A 17082-nucleotide genomic window follows, 5' to 3' on the forward strand; every position below is an offset into this window, starting at 1 on the left:
TTTTTTTTTTTTTTTTAACACCCAATACCCGGAGGACACAGAGAGAGGAATCAACATTTTACAAGACACTGTGGAACATTTCCTGAAAGTCCATTTATGAGCTGTCACAGCCAAATCCTCAGCGAAATTCTGCCTAACTGAGTCTTAACTGTCAGGATGTCATGCTTACACGGATACTTTAATGCAAGAAATCCCACCGGCGCCTCCGCAGCTGGAGCCGGAGCCCACGTGCCGGCCCCCTTAAACGACAGGAGAATTGTGGCGTATCTCTAAATCGCAGCTCCGGGAAGGACGGCACCGAGCAGCCGTCTACCTCTGGGCGCCGATATGTTTGCTTTCTTAATCGTGCAAGCTATTCCAATACAGCATCCCCCCAAAAACATGCGGCGATTGTTTTAGCACATTTAAATATAATGCTTTATGTAACCTGTGGATTCCTGACAAGCTCCCAGCCACTTATTATAACGTGTCATTAGAGGTGTGCTGCCTCTTTGGAACGACTCCCTAACCAGTGTGGCATATCATATTAGCAGCAGCTCCTTAATGCCGCAATATCACACGACCAGTGACCCTGAAACAGTTTTTTTTTTTTTGCTACTCCCACTCGCGGCGACATCAACCCAAACACAGTTTTCATTGGCGGGATAAACCTGCCGTGTCTTTTTTTTTTTTTTTTACTCCACCTAATCATCTGCCTGCAAAATCAATCCATCTCGATCACTGCCTGTTGCGGGTCTTTGAATGCCTCCTCCCCCTTCCTCCCTCACACCATCTGTCTCTCTTCCCTTGCTCCCTCCCAGCAGCCCTCCTTCAATCATTTTTTCATAACTTCTCCATCTCTCTGGCCTGTCCATCCTCATAAGCTCCCTCTTGTCTTTTTCCTCCAGCCTCCCTGCATTAAACATACACACCACGCCGCATGTAATGTGCATACAATTTTTTGTATTTTTTATGGAAACGTGAGGACACGTCAGCCGATGATTGGAGCGTGGTGCCACCGACGACGGCCACGCCTGACTCGCGGCAACACGTTAGCCGTCTCAGCTGTTGACTGGCTCATTATCATTTAGAACTGCTCGCTGCACACAAACTACACACCCACACGGTCTGTCGCTAACTCCTGACAGGAATTAGAATTATGTGAAAGTCAGGAAGAGAGAGATTCTTACAGTCACTGTTATGCGGCGGCAAAGTCTGGAAGCCGAGGCACTCGTATGGCTTTTTTCATTTTTCTTTTTTTTTTTTGTTCCAATAAGAAGACAATGTTGGTATGTGGTGCTCGTTAGCACGCCCTGTGTCGCTTCTCCACCCCTCACTCATGCCTTCTCTCTCTCTGTCTATTAAAGTCTGGGACACAATTATCCCCATTCTCTGCCGTTCTCTTTCACCCTCCATCTCTCTCACTCACTGTGAATGAGAGCCTGGAACACAATTACCCCTGTTCTCTCTCTCTCTCCTTCTTGCACTTTATCCATCCCCTCCTCTCGCTCCGTCTATCTCTCCACCTCTTATGGCTTCAGGAGAAGTCTGTGAAGGGAGCAGCTGCTGAAATATTTATTGATCTGTTTTCCTCAGTTTTATTTATTTCCCTCTCTTCCCTCTCTCTCTCTCTCTCTCTCTCTCCTGCGCAGACCCAGAAACACCCCCAGCACCACGAGATGTCAAGAGGCGGCAGAGGGGCTGAAAATCCACAACATAAAACCATTATTTAGCATTTGTTGCACCCAGTAGTTTTACCTGTGTAAACAAAATCAGAGGCGCAAAGGGTGGAGGGTGGGGGGATGAAGGCAAATGCGAGAACAACGGCAACGTCGGCTGCGGCGAGAACAGATGCGGAACAGATTGAGCCGTGAGACAGGTGGATTGTTTGACACATTTTGATGTCGGCATCCGCTGCAGGGGGTTGTTGACAGGAAACACCAAGGTGCTGCTCTCTTTTTTTTTTTTCCTTTTTTTTTGTCAGTGTAAGGAAGTTGTACACAACTGCCGGCTATTGAAGTAGTAGTAGTCATGGCAACAATGCCCGGAGCAATTATAATTACAATGGTAACAGCGTTATTACTGTACTAAATGGATTCGCAGATGAATCTGACGTTATCTCTGCGTAATTAAAGGGCTTCGCCGCTATCGTTTGTCCTCGTGGTAAATATCAGCGCAGTTAACCGGGAGTTTTGAGGTTACTCCAACAGCGAGCGATTCAGCGGTCGTTTGAAACTAATGTTTTTCTCCAGCCTTCTGTCGTAGCACAAATGATTAAACTTCCACACACACACAAAAAGCAGAGGATCACACATATATATGCACACACTGAGGCACAAAATAAAAAAAATAAATAAAAAAAAAACGCGCACACACAAAGCTAAGTCCCATCACCAGACATGGCCTGCATTAGTGCCTAAGCCTTTTCCATTGATTTGCCGGCGAGCTCCTTGTCTTTTGGTAATGAGGACAGGGAGAAAAGCGGGACCCTCGTCCCTCCCGGCTCCCCTAGGACAAGCCGCCTGCACTAATCTGAATTGTGTTTCCAATGATGCTAACTCCCTGGCACAAAAAAGACTAGAAGGAAGAGGAATAGAGAGAAGAAAATCACACAGCTCTCTCTCTCTCTTTCTCTCTCTCTCCCCCTCTAACAGTTTTCATTCCTCCTAAATGTGTAACATCTGCACATGGCCAAACAAGAAAACATCTTTGTTTTTTTTTCTTCCTCTCTCTCTCCTTTTCCCTGCAGATAGCTCAATCTGCAGTGTGGACCGAAGCTTCGAAAATCAAATGGAAGAAATTTGCAGTTCTGAGACTTGTTTCATTTCGCCATACGAACGCTATTGAAAAGAGATCAATGAGGGTTATTAATATCCACACTGCTGCATGTATAAAGATGTCCCGTTCCTTGATGGCTTTCCATCGATTTACCGCAAACACCTTTAGTGTGGAAATTGTTGAAATTCATCTTCCCAGTGGCTCAAGCAGAAGAGCTACTCCAGACTGTGTGCATGCATATGTTTATCTCTCTGTAAGGCTGCTCGTGTGTGTGTGTGTGTGTGTGTGTGTGTGTCCCTTCGTGGGCGATGGTTGATGTGAGTGTGCGAGCAAGCCGCCACTCATTTCAGCTTCTGCAGCCACTCTGCTCCCTCTTGAATGATCCTTCCCCTGCACTAAATAAAACATAGCCGTTTTTCATCCGTTACAGCGAGAAACCGCAGCTCATGTTCATATTCACACCCGGACCGACGCCGGCCTGCGAGCTGGGACGCGGGGGGGGGATAAGGGGAGGTTGTAACGAAGCGAATTACTACAGTAATTAAACACGGTATAACTACCTGTCCCAAGTTGAAAGCGAGCCCAGTTACTTTCCATTACACTGAACTCCATATATTATAACTGTAATTATAATTGCAAACAAGCCTTGCCGTAATCATTATTTATGACACTGACACTATGTGTAATTGCCAACACCCCCAAACCAATATGTGAAGCCCAGTGAAGTGTTTATCAAAACCGACAGGAGAAATCTCAAGGGCAGGAAAGGTGCTGCTGCAGCCACGGCGGCACCGAGGCCAAAGCGTCCTCAGAGGATTTGAACCTGCGACCTCTCGGTCACCGCCGGGGCCAGATAGCTGCTAACACCTCCAGAGCTTCCAGCTTCTGCCTGACAGGTCGTAAGGTCAAGAGCTCAGGGGTCCCTCATCTCTGTCGGGCCGATAATTGGAAATACAGCAAAACCAAATACCAAAAAGAAAACCAATTAATCTAACAAAAGCAAAATTAATGTTCGGGTCATTCCCTACAACTACCACTGACACCTTCCACACCAAAGTGGCTTCTTTTATAGACGTGCCTGTTAAAGACGCTTCACCTCTCAACATTTCTTTACAGGAAAAATATCCCCTTTTGTTTTTTATTCTGCTGTTTTTGTTTTATTCGTTCTTACTTGCTGGTCGTAGCTGTTGTGCCGCCTCACATTGTTTCACATTGTCTGAATGTCATGTCTCATACTTCTCTCTTTGAATCTGTTTAACGGATTGATCGGTCTGCTTCGGTGTGTTTGTTTCTGCCATGTGCCGTGAGCTAAATTTCACAACATAAAATGATATGAAGTGGTTGAATTTTATCGTTCCTGATGCGGATTCTTAACACCTTGAAATCCAATACAAATACTTGCCGGTGGGCTGTTGGGTACTTTAGGATTCATTGCTATACGTTCACTGAAGACTGAAGTCATGGTACAATAGCCATTTCATTTCTAAATTAATGAGAGGAGCCATTTAAGTCAGATAATTGAAGTGATTCTACAAAATCTTCAGCGGGTACTAATGACTTTTTTTTTTTTTTGATGAACTTCTGGTGCATTTATAAAACGTTTCTGTCGCTTTAAGACTGAAAAAAAGTTTGTTCTCACTTTCTGCTTTTTACCCGAACAGCGCTCACTGACAGCCTACACCTGCGTACCATCAAAATCAATCGAAACTGAAACACGTCTCGCTCCTCCTCAGCAGCACGCCATGCGTTATTCACCAAACGTTGTGGGGCCATGTTAAAATCTTAACGCATCAATTCTCAACCATTAATTAAAATGAGGTTTACATACAGCATCAAACTCACTTATTAATTTTCCAAAACACCACCTGTCTCTGCCAATCCTGGGTCGAAACGTAGCTGAATGTTTTTTAAGGTGCAATCTGCTCCAGTTTGTGTGTGTGTGAGGAACAGATTCGGTGCGAGATGCTGGATGCTGCTGCTGCTGCTGCACCACAGGCCGCCGCACAACAGCACAAAAGTGAAACCTTTGGGGAGAACATTCAGACCACAGGCCCACTCCAAGCATGGTTACACCTCCAACACTTGTCCCCAAGGCTCTTCAGTCCAAATCCAGGCCCTCTCACTCCAACACTTGCAGATAAATAAAAACCTGCCAAAATGGCAGAGTATTTCTAAGCCAAACATGGAGAACAACAGCACACAGAAACCGTGGATTTCAAAGACAGGGAGAAAAAGCAGAGGCCCCTCCAGAATAGGAGCACAAGGCATCTGTTGAAGCTGGCATCTCCCTTCTCTTCATCTCCAAGCCAAGACTGGTGATCCAGTCGAGTGTGTGTGTGTGTGTGTGTGTGTGTGTGTGTGTGTGTGTGGTCACAGGGAAGGAGGGTGGATACGTTGCTACCATGTGCAATGTGCATTGACCCCACTTGGCCCCCATATGTTGCCGAAGCAAGAAGGATGGCGGGCTACAAAGCAACCCCGCTTGTTTCACCTGTGCTCCTGCCCCGTACATTTCCTCTTACCAGAACCTCATCCTGTTGGCGGGAAGACCCATCTGTTGGGACTGTTTGAACATTAGTGACGTATGTACTTTATACAGTGCAGCGTGGAGGCGGAATTTCCTCCTAGGGATCAGTGGATGTCTGTGAGGCAGGAATCCGATCCTTTAGTCGTCTAAACGCGGATGTCCGTTGATATGACCTCAAACGTCCTCTGCTGTGACCTTTACGCGGCTCCTCTCGTCACCTTTTCTCTGAATCAGCGTTATTCTCATTAATCGATATTGCAGGTTTCCTTTGAGTAGAGGGTAACTTTGCGCGGAGGTGTGTGTGCGCGGATACATTCCAGCCTCAACGTTTCATCATCGTCTGGCCTCGCCGATGAAACGGGTAATTTTGAGTGCCAGATATCTGAAGGTATTTAACTGTGTGTATGAGTGGCTGCTTGGCAATCCGCCTTTCTAGAGTTATGGTACTTCTGTTTTTTTTAAAGAGTAAAAAGAGAAAATAAACGGCCATACCATGTTGGGTGTGATGGCCAATACTCTATAGCCACTTGTGTGATGGCCACTTCTTTACGGCCATCATACCCATGAGGTACTTCATGCAATCACATACCAGTTCAGAAGGAAACTCTTGAACAGCCTCATGATGTACTGCAGCTCTGAAAACGCTCTTTTTCCCCCAACCTTGCTGGTAATGAAACACATTTCGGTTTCTGAGCGTATGTCCAATAAAATGCTCCTCTCTTACATAACATATGTTGTGCATAATGTCAGCGGGCGACAATCAGAGGATGAAACAACTACAAATGGATAAAACACTGCAGCTCTGTAGTCATTCAGAGGGATTTTTTTTCTTGTACATCATTAAACTGGCAATAATAACTCTCGCCAAATCTGCTTAACAGCGGTGGTGAAGCATTTAAGCAACCACACAAAAAAAAAAAAACCCTCGCCTGACTCTCAGGGGCACAGATACGAAGGATTATTCCACTGCTGCATGATTTATCAGGCAGTGAACGGTGCCCTTTTAACAGTCATGTTCTTCCTTTATAATGCATGCTTTCCCCCCCCTACACATTTAAAAGATGGACGTGTTGTGGACCCACAGCAACTCGAATCCCCTCTCTTGGATTCAATCTGATTCGCATGCTGCAGCGTGCATCAATATCCAATCATTCTTCCAGCGTGGCTCGCACGACTGGTCGCACCTTCACGTGGCAAAAAAAAAGTCAAAAAAGGGCCGAAACCTGCAACGAGATTCAATATTGGGGGGCTGCTCTGTGCGGCCCCGTTGTGTTTGTGTGCTGTGCGCGTCCTGCAGGGCTGACCGTCTGCTCTCCGCCTGGTGTGGAGAAGGGGGCTTGCTGTGGTAAGCCAACCATGACCAGCTGGGCTCTCCTGCCCACAAGGAGCTCAGGAGCAGGAGGCTATAGCCCCGTCTGCATCTGCAGGTTGTTAACCTCACATCTTATTGCACTGACACATCAATTATTGTTATTAAGGGCCAGAGTAATTTATTTATATACTGATTTCCCACCGGACTGAGGCAGGCCTAATTGAGCCAGGTGTATGTGTGTGTGCAGTAATATATGACGGGACATCCCATAGCATGGCGAGAATATTAGGAGGACTGACATTATGAAAAATGCAACAAGGTTTAAAGACGGCCCCCCCCGGAGGATACTGTCTGTCTGATAATAAAAGAAGCTCCATCTGCATCTTGTGGTTGTTCAAGTTATCTCCTCGCTGTAAACTGATTTAACTGGAGGAAGGGTATAAAAAAAAAAAAGAGGGAAAAAATGAAGTCTGTTTTGTGGAGCTTTAGGAGGAGGAGGGGGGGGATGTTTTATGCCAGTGATAAAAAGAAGGGAATTAAGGCTTGACTAGGCAGCCAGTTCACGTCGAACTCCCCCAAGCCCTCCCAACTGTCCATCCTTTACCATTTATCCCCCCTCTGTGTCTCTCTCGACCTTGGTTTTGAAGAGCGAGAACAAAACACTGTCTCTCTCTCCCTCTCTCTCTCGACTCTCCCCGCAATGCTTCTTACACGCACTTTACTCCACAGCCCCCCCACCCGCATTGATGATGATGCGTCGGGCGCGTGGGGATGCCGGGGCCATTCATGTCACGTAAAGGAATGTGCTCACAGAAGATGGGAGTCTATCTTTTTTTTCTTCTCCTTCATAGTAAACACCTTAACATGCATCACTCGATTCTTTAAAAAAAAAAACACGAGGCTGCTGCTGGCTGGCTGGGCTTTGGAGACGAACCTGGGCGCTGCGCTCACGGGCACGCGTCCACGCACGCACGGACGCATACAAAACACATTTCTCTACATCTACAGCAAATAGAAAGCTGGAGCGTAGTGGAACAGCAGACACGCGTGATTCACAAGCAGGTAGACCCCCCCACCACCCACCCCTCTCTCCTCCCTCCATCATTAGTATTCACCTCCACAACCGCTCTTTTTTTTTGTAAGACAAAAAAAAAATCAAAAGGCAAAAAACACAGACATCGCAAACCCACAGAACCGCCATCGTCAAAGTAGAAATGAGAACTTACCTTTGGACAGCAGAACCAGCACCAAACCAGCAGCCAACGCGTTCCGCAAGAGGGGGCAGCCCATGATGGAGTTCTGATTGATTTTCTGCTTTTTTTTTCTTTCTTTCTTGCAGCCAAATGTCTCTATATTCCTCCTTTAACGCACCGTTGCGGGCGATTCTTTTTGTTATAAAAGAGAGAGAAGAAGAAGAAAAAAAAAAGCCCGACCCAGATTGTGAACAGCAGTAGTCCAACGCTTCTACATGTGAGTGGACGAAAACATCTGTCTTGACTTTTCCTTGTGATGACTCCCCGTCGGAGAGAGAGAGAGAAAGAGAGAGAGAGAGAGAGAGAGAGGCGGGCAGGGCTGGTTTATCTTCTCCGGTGCAGAATCTCTCAAGCAAATTATTACAGTAGAGGAGAGAGAGAGAGAAATAAAAAATAAAAAAATATCCCAGACACTTAGTTTGGCTCTCAGCACCTTAAAGAGCAGCACAGATTTTTCTGCAAAGGAAGTGAAGGTAACATTTAAACAGTCCAACGATTTGGCATGAGGTGTTTTTTTTTTAATGTTGTTGTTGCCAGAGAACGGGATAAAGGATCCGTGCGTCCTGATAAGAAGAAGAAGAATAAAAAAAAGAGAGAGAGAGACGGTTGCCTGCCTGCTCCGTATGTCTCTGTTGGTATGCAGCGCGTCTCGTCGCTCCGCACTCAGCGCGTCGCAGGCAGCGGCACCGAATGTGAGGCGCACAAGAAAAAGCGCATGATTGACAGTTCAAGGAGAGCCCCCTTTCTCCCAATCACCGGGCCCCGAGGAAGGAGGCGGGATTTTACGATCGCGCCGATGTCCCGCTCGCAGGGGCCGGACCGAGGAGCGCTCCGCCGGCCAATCGGAGAGAGCGCGGTGGGCGGGCCGAGGCGCAAGGAGCAACGAAAGCACGGCGCGGTGATAATGCAATGTGATTTATAGCCGGTTTGGTGTTGCTGCAGTACTCAGAGAAAACAGTCCACAGGGGGCGGGTTGGGGGAGTTGGGGGTGGTGGTGGTGGTGGTGGGGGGAACACAGACGGGTGTAATAACTACAGGGACAGAGGTGGAGGGTGAGCGAGGGGCAGCTGGTGCCAATATAGAATCTGGCTGTGGAGATGCAAAAGAGAGAGAGGTGCAATGACAGGCTGAAAATGAATATAGTCCAGAAGAGTTGGTAGCTTGTAAAGAGTGTGGAAACAAAAAAACAAAATAAACCCAACTGGGTGCACTGGTTAGTGTCTGCACTGCAGGAAAACACCCACATCTGATTATGCCGTTGACTTAATAGCAGGCAACATAAACCCATTTAGGAGGACACTTTATATTTATGCAGAAGTACTAATGAGCCATTTGTAAACATGTCAGTCTCTTAGTCTCTGTGCTGCATCTGCTGCTAAAAGCGTCGCTTGCTCAGCGAACGCATAAAAGCCCATTCACATTGTGAGCTGAGCATCTCGGCCTCAAAGCTTCGCGAACCGGAGTCAGATAGGAAGCTGCACGAAAACTTGATTGAAAATTTTTTTTCTCATATTTGGCAGTTCATTACAGTCATATTGCATCATATCAGAAACATACAGCTCGTGCCCTCTGGTCCATTTATGATTATTATTATTTTTTTGTGCCATATCCCTGAGACGATCACTTCCACATCAGCTGACTGATTGTTCCAATTTTTTTTGTTTCTGTTTCCGTATTCCCTGAATAACCAATTAATGCTTTATTGCTGCTGAGCACATAAGTAATAAAGAAGTGCCTGCTGATTAATGGTATTCGGACAGAATTAAAATAAATACAGTAGGGGATAAACTGACTGCACGTCTGCCTCGGATGAAAGATGGAGCAAGATGAATGGGCAAGAAAACCCAGGCCTGATTAATGAGTCAGCTAATCAAAGCCCGGCATTAGTTATGTATAGTGTGCGATTTGTTTGTAAATACTTATTATTCAATATTAATTAGATCTGACACAGCAGAGTGATTCAGAAGCCAATTGTGTTTATGATGTTAACCGCTGGCTCATTAGACGGCTATTTTTAAATGTTTTTTTTTTTTTTTGCTAACTAATGCAAAATTAATGATTCCGCAGATGATGTGGCGGAGATTCAGCATCTTGGTGAAAGTGCAGTTTTTATATGAGCAGTATAAAGACGTCACGAGTACGGGGATAAAGAGAACAGGTGTAGTGTTTGGCCTGAGGTAGAGCCTATTTTGAATTGGGCTTATACAGTCTTTACTATACGCTATTGTTTGCGTGAAACAATTAAGCCAAGCACAGTGTGGCATGCTGTTCTTCTAATCAGCATGTCCTCCTCCTCCTCCTCTCCGTTTGGACGTTCAGGATTCGCACTTACATGCCGCAGGACAGTTATTGTACAGGTTCCACATTAGCATGGAAGCACTGCCTCGGTGTGACACGAAAGAAAAAAACCTCTGATCCAAACAAGAGATACTGTATTTGCACTTGGGAAGCTTCATTAATGGTGTTCATGATTGCAATCAGCAATTCAAACCGGGTTTTTCCTGTGTGCTCAGAGATATTATTTATAGACCTGTCACAAGTCGCGGTTTGTTTGTACTCTGTTGTTCCGAGTTATTCAATAAAAGTAGAAACACCTGAGAAAATGTTGACATAAATTTGCATTTTGACTCGCGTTTTACAAAAAGGCAATTACCCTCAGACCTCGCCGGCTTCCCATCAAGCCGTATGACACCCTGAGCGCGGTGGAAGCGGGTGTGTAGGAGGGCTGAGACAGGCTTATATTTCTTAATTTTTTTTTTTTTTTTTGAAAGACTGACACGGCTTGCGAGGATACGATGCCGAATTTGCCACATATGACTCTCTTAGTTTTGTTTTTAATAAAAAGGTTTTGTGCTTTCAAAATGTCAAAGTACTGCCACCGCCAACTTTGGCCCGCGAAAACGTAGGCTGCTGTTAATGAAATTAAAATATATGTGTGAGGAGGCCACACTGGAAGAGGGCTGGTAAGTACTACAGGGCGAATAGAACTTTAATATCACGCTTTAATAACAATTTCGGGGAGCTGCAGTTTTACACATCGCTGCACTGTAGAACAGAAGGTCGCCGGAGGTCAGGATGGTGAATTCTGACTCAAGAATTAACCTTTAACCCGGATGAACCAGGTCCAGATTTAGTGAAAAGACTTCTCTAATGAGAAAGGTGTTGAATTTCCAGCATTTTTTTAGGCAAAACAAATTATCCGAGTTGCCAAATCTTGACCAAAGCTATTTGTTTCTGACCTAAACCTAACAAAAACGTTCCTTTTTTTAAGTCCCTCGCACACATTTCACAACATCCTCTGACCCGCGCTGCGTTCGGCGCAACAATAATTATTAGCAGACGACAGAAAAGCTTGATTTAAATTGGTGTGGACACAATAGAGAGAAAGGAGACAAACAACATTGCCAACTAGTGTTAATGGCCTGTGGTGATACAGCAGCACAAACTCCACCATAATTTGTCCCAATTTTGTGCTTCAGATCACCTTTTAAGAGGTGCCAATTTTTCCAAATGGTGGATATCTCACTATTGAGCAACAAAGATAAATAATAGGGTTTTTTTTTTGCTTATCATTTGATTGCTGGAATAAACAGGAACGGGCAACGGAGGCGTATTATCTCTTTAAATCTTCTGATTACTCAGCTTAGAGTCATGTTGGCTGTTCGGTCTGGTTTGATGTTTTTAAATTTCCATCGATATGGTTTATCAAATTATTTTTTTTATTTTTTGGGGGATCTGAAAGCATTATTGTCTCCGTGTCTGGTTTTGTCCCTTGAGGCCAACTCTGCGGAGAAAAACATGGCCAATCATATTAATCCTGCATCAACGTGCAGCATTAATATGAGCATTAAGCCGGAATTGAGGGCTACTGCAGACGTGGAGAGCCAGATTTAGAGAGGCTCGCTGAGACGACTCACAAAGATTGAATGTGGACTCTCATTTCAGACTAAATGCTGGAAGAAGACACACATTAGGGGGGGCGGGGGGGGAAGGCAAAGAGAGAAAGAAAAACATTCAAAAGAAGAAAAACTTAAAGTAGTAAGACAAAGAGTGTAGTCAAGAGAAGTTGAAAAGTACATATTTGAGGTTAGAAATGGATGTGGGTGGACTTGCTTAGTAATTCGAAATGTTTCCTGAAGGCAAAGCAATGCGAAAAAAAAAAAAGCAAGAGGTCCTGTGTTTGGATATTGTCGAGGATGAAAGCTTCAGTGCAGCTCGTGTCTGGTATTAAAAGAAAATTGCGATGTACCGTCGAATGAAAAGGCCCTCTTGCTCACAAAAGAGCACGAGACTTTGCGCTGAAGAGGAAGACCTCATCTCCTTCCAAGTTAACACTAATTAGAGTAGTCATATCGGAGCCCTGACCTTTTGTAGATTTTCTGTTTTTACCTTCAGTCTTTAATTTCTTTCAAAGTGAAGGTTCTTTTAGGTGCAGTAACCAATTATTGCGACTAACTTTTGACTTCATAATCCCAATCATCTCTGCCAAAATGTCACCATTTCCGTGTTTCGTGACTTACGTGAGTGACCGTTTTCTTGTAGTCCTTCTTGTACCGAGCTAACAAGCTCCACAGAGCTGTCATGGTGCAATTAAAGCAAACTAGCGTGATGGTTTTTTTTTCTTATCCTTTCGCGTCACAGTGATGTGGAGTTTTTTTTTTGTGCCGGAACTGAGCACAGCTGATGTATGTTAGGGGTCATGATGCATAGTCGACTGGCCACAATGCCACTGAGAGCATCATCACTCATCGGGGGAGGAGGACCGGCGATGCTAGTTTGATGGATTGTAACTTTAACGCGCTTTGCTGCGAGACGCGTCGCAGCATATGCGTGCACGGGCTTCTGCTCAAACGTGCAGTAAAGGAAGGTATATGCCCGAGCTTTCTGCACCTATCATCCGCAGCCAGAGTCGCCGAGACACCTTGAGTGCCGAGGCTGAAATGACAGTAATTTCACACCCAATTAATAGAGTACAAAGCCGACCCATACTATAATGTCAGATGTTGGCACCTTGACTATAAGGACAAACACGGAGGGACACCTTGCCGAGCTTGTTTGGAGAGCGGGGGCGGTTTATGCAAACATGCCTGACTTTGAGTACGTCTGGCTAGGGGGGGAACCTGTCCCTGAAGTGTCTGCTGTAGAGCTAGCAGTTGGGCTGAGACGCCCCACCAGCCTGTTTAGTATGATAATGTATGGGGATGTGGGCACCGGCACTTTTTTCCCCTCTTTCCCCTTGCTCCGTCTTTAAGCCCCCCACATTAATTGGCATGGCAGAGGCGGCAGTCACTTGGTTGTAATCACTGTCCCTCTGAGAACCCTACTGAGAAGGATTGAAGGAGAGAGCGACGGAAGGGGGGAGCGAGCGAGAGCCTTTGGTCTCGAAAGGCTTGTCCTCTGAATTATGTTATCCCAAGAGGTGCAAGGAAGCAGAAAGACAGGGCGGAGGGAAAAAAAGGGAAGATGGAACGTAAAGCTTAGAGAGGAAAGTGTGATGTTGCTACCAAAGAAACGGAGGCCTTACAGATGGAAGAAAGGGCAGATTCATGTCAGGATAATGGATGGAGATTGATAGTTGGGGGGGAAAAAGTCAGAAGAGACCAGGCCTCACATTCTAATTCTAAAATAGATTTTTTTTCCCCCTCTTTTTTAACCAGAACCTATTAATTTGGTTCATTTCCACCACTGACACAACCCTTGCTTTTAGTGCTTCACAAGTTGATGTTGTTACATCCATTTTAAGCCCGCAATTGTTTTCAGCGCTGATTGCTGCTGCCGCAACGCGCCATGCTTGTAAAGTACCTTGAAATCGAGGCACTGCATTTGAATCCGAAGAGAGGAGACGACAAAGAAAGTTCGGAAGAATCGGAGAGATGTCGAAGAAAAGGGAGAAAAAGTGAAGATATGGGGAAGGAGAGAGGAAAAAAAACACAAAGGTTTCTCCCCATGAGGGCCGAAATGTAAATGATCTAGATCAAGGCTGCTAATTGCTGTAACCAAAGGATGAGTGTGTGGGTAAGTGTAACGTGGGCGTACGTGGGCAAATACGTGGTTCCCCGATGGCGAAGAATGATGGATAGTAAATGATGAAACAAGGCACTGGGAGAGTCACCTTTTAAGAAGCGAATGGAGCCCGAGCGCGTCAGAGAGTGCGGCCTTGAAGCCAGATCAAAGCCACGAGCCGAGCTGTAATAGATGATGGAATTTAATCATGCTTGCTGCCTAATACTCCCTCTCTCTCTCTCTCTCTCCTCTTCTCTTTCTCTCTCTCTCCCTCCTTTTCTGTTTTATGGCTTTCAAAATGCAACTGCCATTTTCCATTCATTTTAACTCTCCACTCCATCAAATTTTTCCATCATCGCAAACATTTTTTTTTACTTTCTAGATGCAAGTCACTGGCGTGGGTTATTGAAGTACAATGACAAAAAAAAAAAAAAACATCAGCATAATCACTTTATTAGCTCAGACTGATGTCAAACCAGCCGGTCATGTTTCATGTCACATCAATGCCTTAGTTAGCATCCGCTCTTTGCCTTCTGGCCATGAAGAGGCTTTTTTTTTGCTGCTGAGCTCTGTTGTTTCCAGACTGTCCGAGAGTCGCTGCTGCTTCTCACTCCACAAACCATCCCCGTGCTAATTAAAAAATTCTTAATGATAGTACTTCAAGAGCAGCCCTTATGCCATTAATCATCCCCATATCCCATAGATCTGGGCCGGGAAAAAACTCAACGGTTTTAGCAGTGGGATGAAAAAAACCCCCAAAACTGCGTGCTTCATTATCATCAAGAGTACTTTTGCATCCATTTGTATCCATAACTGTTGTAATTTAAGCAGCAAGTCATTAATCAATGATACGTTTGTGGGGATTATTGAACTCTAACTCAGCCACACAAAAGCAGCGCGGTCCGGTCGGATCTTTAGAAAAAAGAAAAAAAAAAGGGCGGGAGATGCCGCGAAACGCTTCGCTCGGCGGCTGAATCTGTAGTCTCGAGCCAACGGAAATCTGGCATTGATGAATAACTAGATTGTGAAGGTAGATATCCATCATGGATAAGCATGCCAAGTGCCACAGTTTAAAGCTTTGAGCATGTCTGCTTATGACTGGCTCACACATCATCTTAGCCACTCCCGAGCTCCCTAATGGATTCTCTGCCCCTGTCGTCTGTGTCGCTCTGTCTCTTTTATCCTTTTTTTTTTCATTTAACCACACTAAAGTGAATCACTACTTTCCTCTGCCTGTCTTTGATTTTTTTTTTTTTTTCATTATTATTATTTTTTTTTGTTTCCAGTTGCTGTCTTTTTTTATTTCCCCGTCTCTCACCCATTATGACAGTCTTCCCTCTCCAGCTGACTATTTGTCGAGCCCCGTATTACTTTCTCTGCTTCCCCCCCGCCTTCGCCTTCCATCTCCCCAGCTTGATTCAGCAGTAATGAGTCCAGCTTAAGGTGGGGCTGGCCTGAGGTGAGCTGGAGAGAAGCAGGGAGGTTAATGAGGATAGGAACCTCGTTTTTTTGCCCGAGGTGTAAAAAGAGAGTAAATGGACGAGTGAAGAAGAGAGAGAGAGAGAGAGCAAGGCCGAGGAGACGAACTGACGAACGCTCGCAATAGTGATTTCAGCTGATGCGCTCGTGTTCGACAGCGTTACCGTCAGCTGGAGCCAAAAGAAGACCACAGAAGACGGGTCCATGTGTGTAAATTAATAATGGCTTCATAGAAATGTATGCTCTTCAGGAAGCGTAATTATGAATAAATCAGCAGCTATTATAATGAACCATGGCGCAATAACGTATTTCGAATTCCATTATGATAAACTATTTAGTCAACTGAACTATTCAGGATCATTGTTATTCCCTCTCCAAGGTTCCTATGGTTAAGACAATTAAAAATCGAACAAGGACACATTGTGTCAACCACATAAAGCAGCCCACACAGTTCCGCCGCTCTGCCAAGAGGATGCAAGTGAACGATGCTGCTTTAGACATTCTCATTCATCTGAGAAGGCCGCTGGGAGCAGATAGCATTACAATGACTTTGTAAGTTAAAGAAGAAATGGATTGATGAATTAAAAAGAAAATGAATTAATAAATGAACAAATGATTTAATAAATGATGGTGGCGCCTCTGATCTCAAAATACAAATTAGAAGAAGCGCTAAAAACTTAACTTCAATTAGATTTTTTCTTTCTTTCTGCATAATACTTAGAGTGTCTGTATTTTACAGGTATTTTAGATTTTTTGACAGGCAGTTACCGCCTTCCTCTGACTTCCAGTCACCTATGGCTGACATCTATTTTTCTGTCATCTTTTCCCCTCCTTCTCATTCCTTCCTGACTCCCATACCTGCTTCCATCACTGTTTCCTTTGTTTCACTCACAAATCAATCTTTCTCATTTCGCCCAGAATTGATTTCGCCGTCTCTTATCGTTGACGCAATTCTGCAATCCGCTCTCACCGGCTCATCCAGTCCCATTCTGCTCTCTCTCGTTCGCTCTTTTTCTACTCCTCTATCTCGTTCTCTATCTATCCCGCTCGGCGTTCCACTGCAACTCATTACAAATGAGGCTCCTTTGCTCTTTCCCCTTACTTGGTAACCTCCACAGAGTTGTGGAACAATGTCTTGATTGGATGTGGCTGGCATTACTAAGCATTCTGTGCTGCAGACCTGGTGCCATGCATACCGTATTATGTTAGCAGTCAGCAGTTCATTATCACCAGAGCACTGATATACACGGGGGTTAAATTAGGATTCTGTAATGCGTGGGGGGGCTTCTTGGTTTCAGGGTTTCCATGGGTACACATATGGCTCAGCAGCAGCAGTAGTGGCAGGCGTTTTATACGAAGGCCTGCATCTGAATCTGAAACTATTTATAGACATTAAAGAGTAGGACTACGATTAATTTTACATTAAGGTCAGATCTGGGCTGAAAATCTTCTGCTCTGAATGTGACAGAGTGAAAAATAACCAGCTGATGACAATGGAAGCGTTGTGGAAGCGCAGTCTCCTGTGTATTAGTGACACATATAGAAATGTAGGTGTTTGGCTACCACTAAAGAAGACGGTATGAGAAGTCATCGTGCACGGACCTGTCCATTTAATAATCACGTTTAAAGTTATTTTTTTGGCCTTTATTGGATAGGACAGTTGAGAAAGAGACAGAAAAGTTGGGACCACGAGCAGGATTTGAACCCATGGCTGCTGCATTGGGGACTACAGCCCCTGTATGTGGGTCACC

The 17082-nt window shown here is 45.0% G+C and overlaps 1 protein-coding gene across 1 annotated transcript in view; it reads right to left on the reverse strand.

Annotated features, from left to right (window-relative positions):
- Window positions 1-8511, reverse strand: part of iglon5 (IgLON family member 5) — a 102013-nt gene extending 93502 nt beyond the window's left edge. The window contains exon 1 of the mRNA XM_008297991.1: window positions 7823-8511. Coding sequence (XP_008296213.1) covers window positions 7823-7886 — 64 coding nt within the window. The 5' untranslated portion in view covers window positions 7887-8511. The remainder of the gene's footprint in view (window positions 1-7822) is intronic.
- Window positions 8512-17082: the final 8571 nt, after the last annotated feature.

Source organism: Stegastes partitus, unplaced genomic scaffold, assembly GCF_000690725.1.
Source record: "Stegastes partitus isolate 25-593 unplaced genomic scaffold, Stegastes_partitus-1.0.2 Scaffold1268, whole genome shotgun sequence".
In the NCBI taxonomy this organism is placed as follows: domain Eukaryota; kingdom Metazoa; phylum Chordata; class Actinopteri; family Pomacentridae; genus Stegastes; species Stegastes partitus.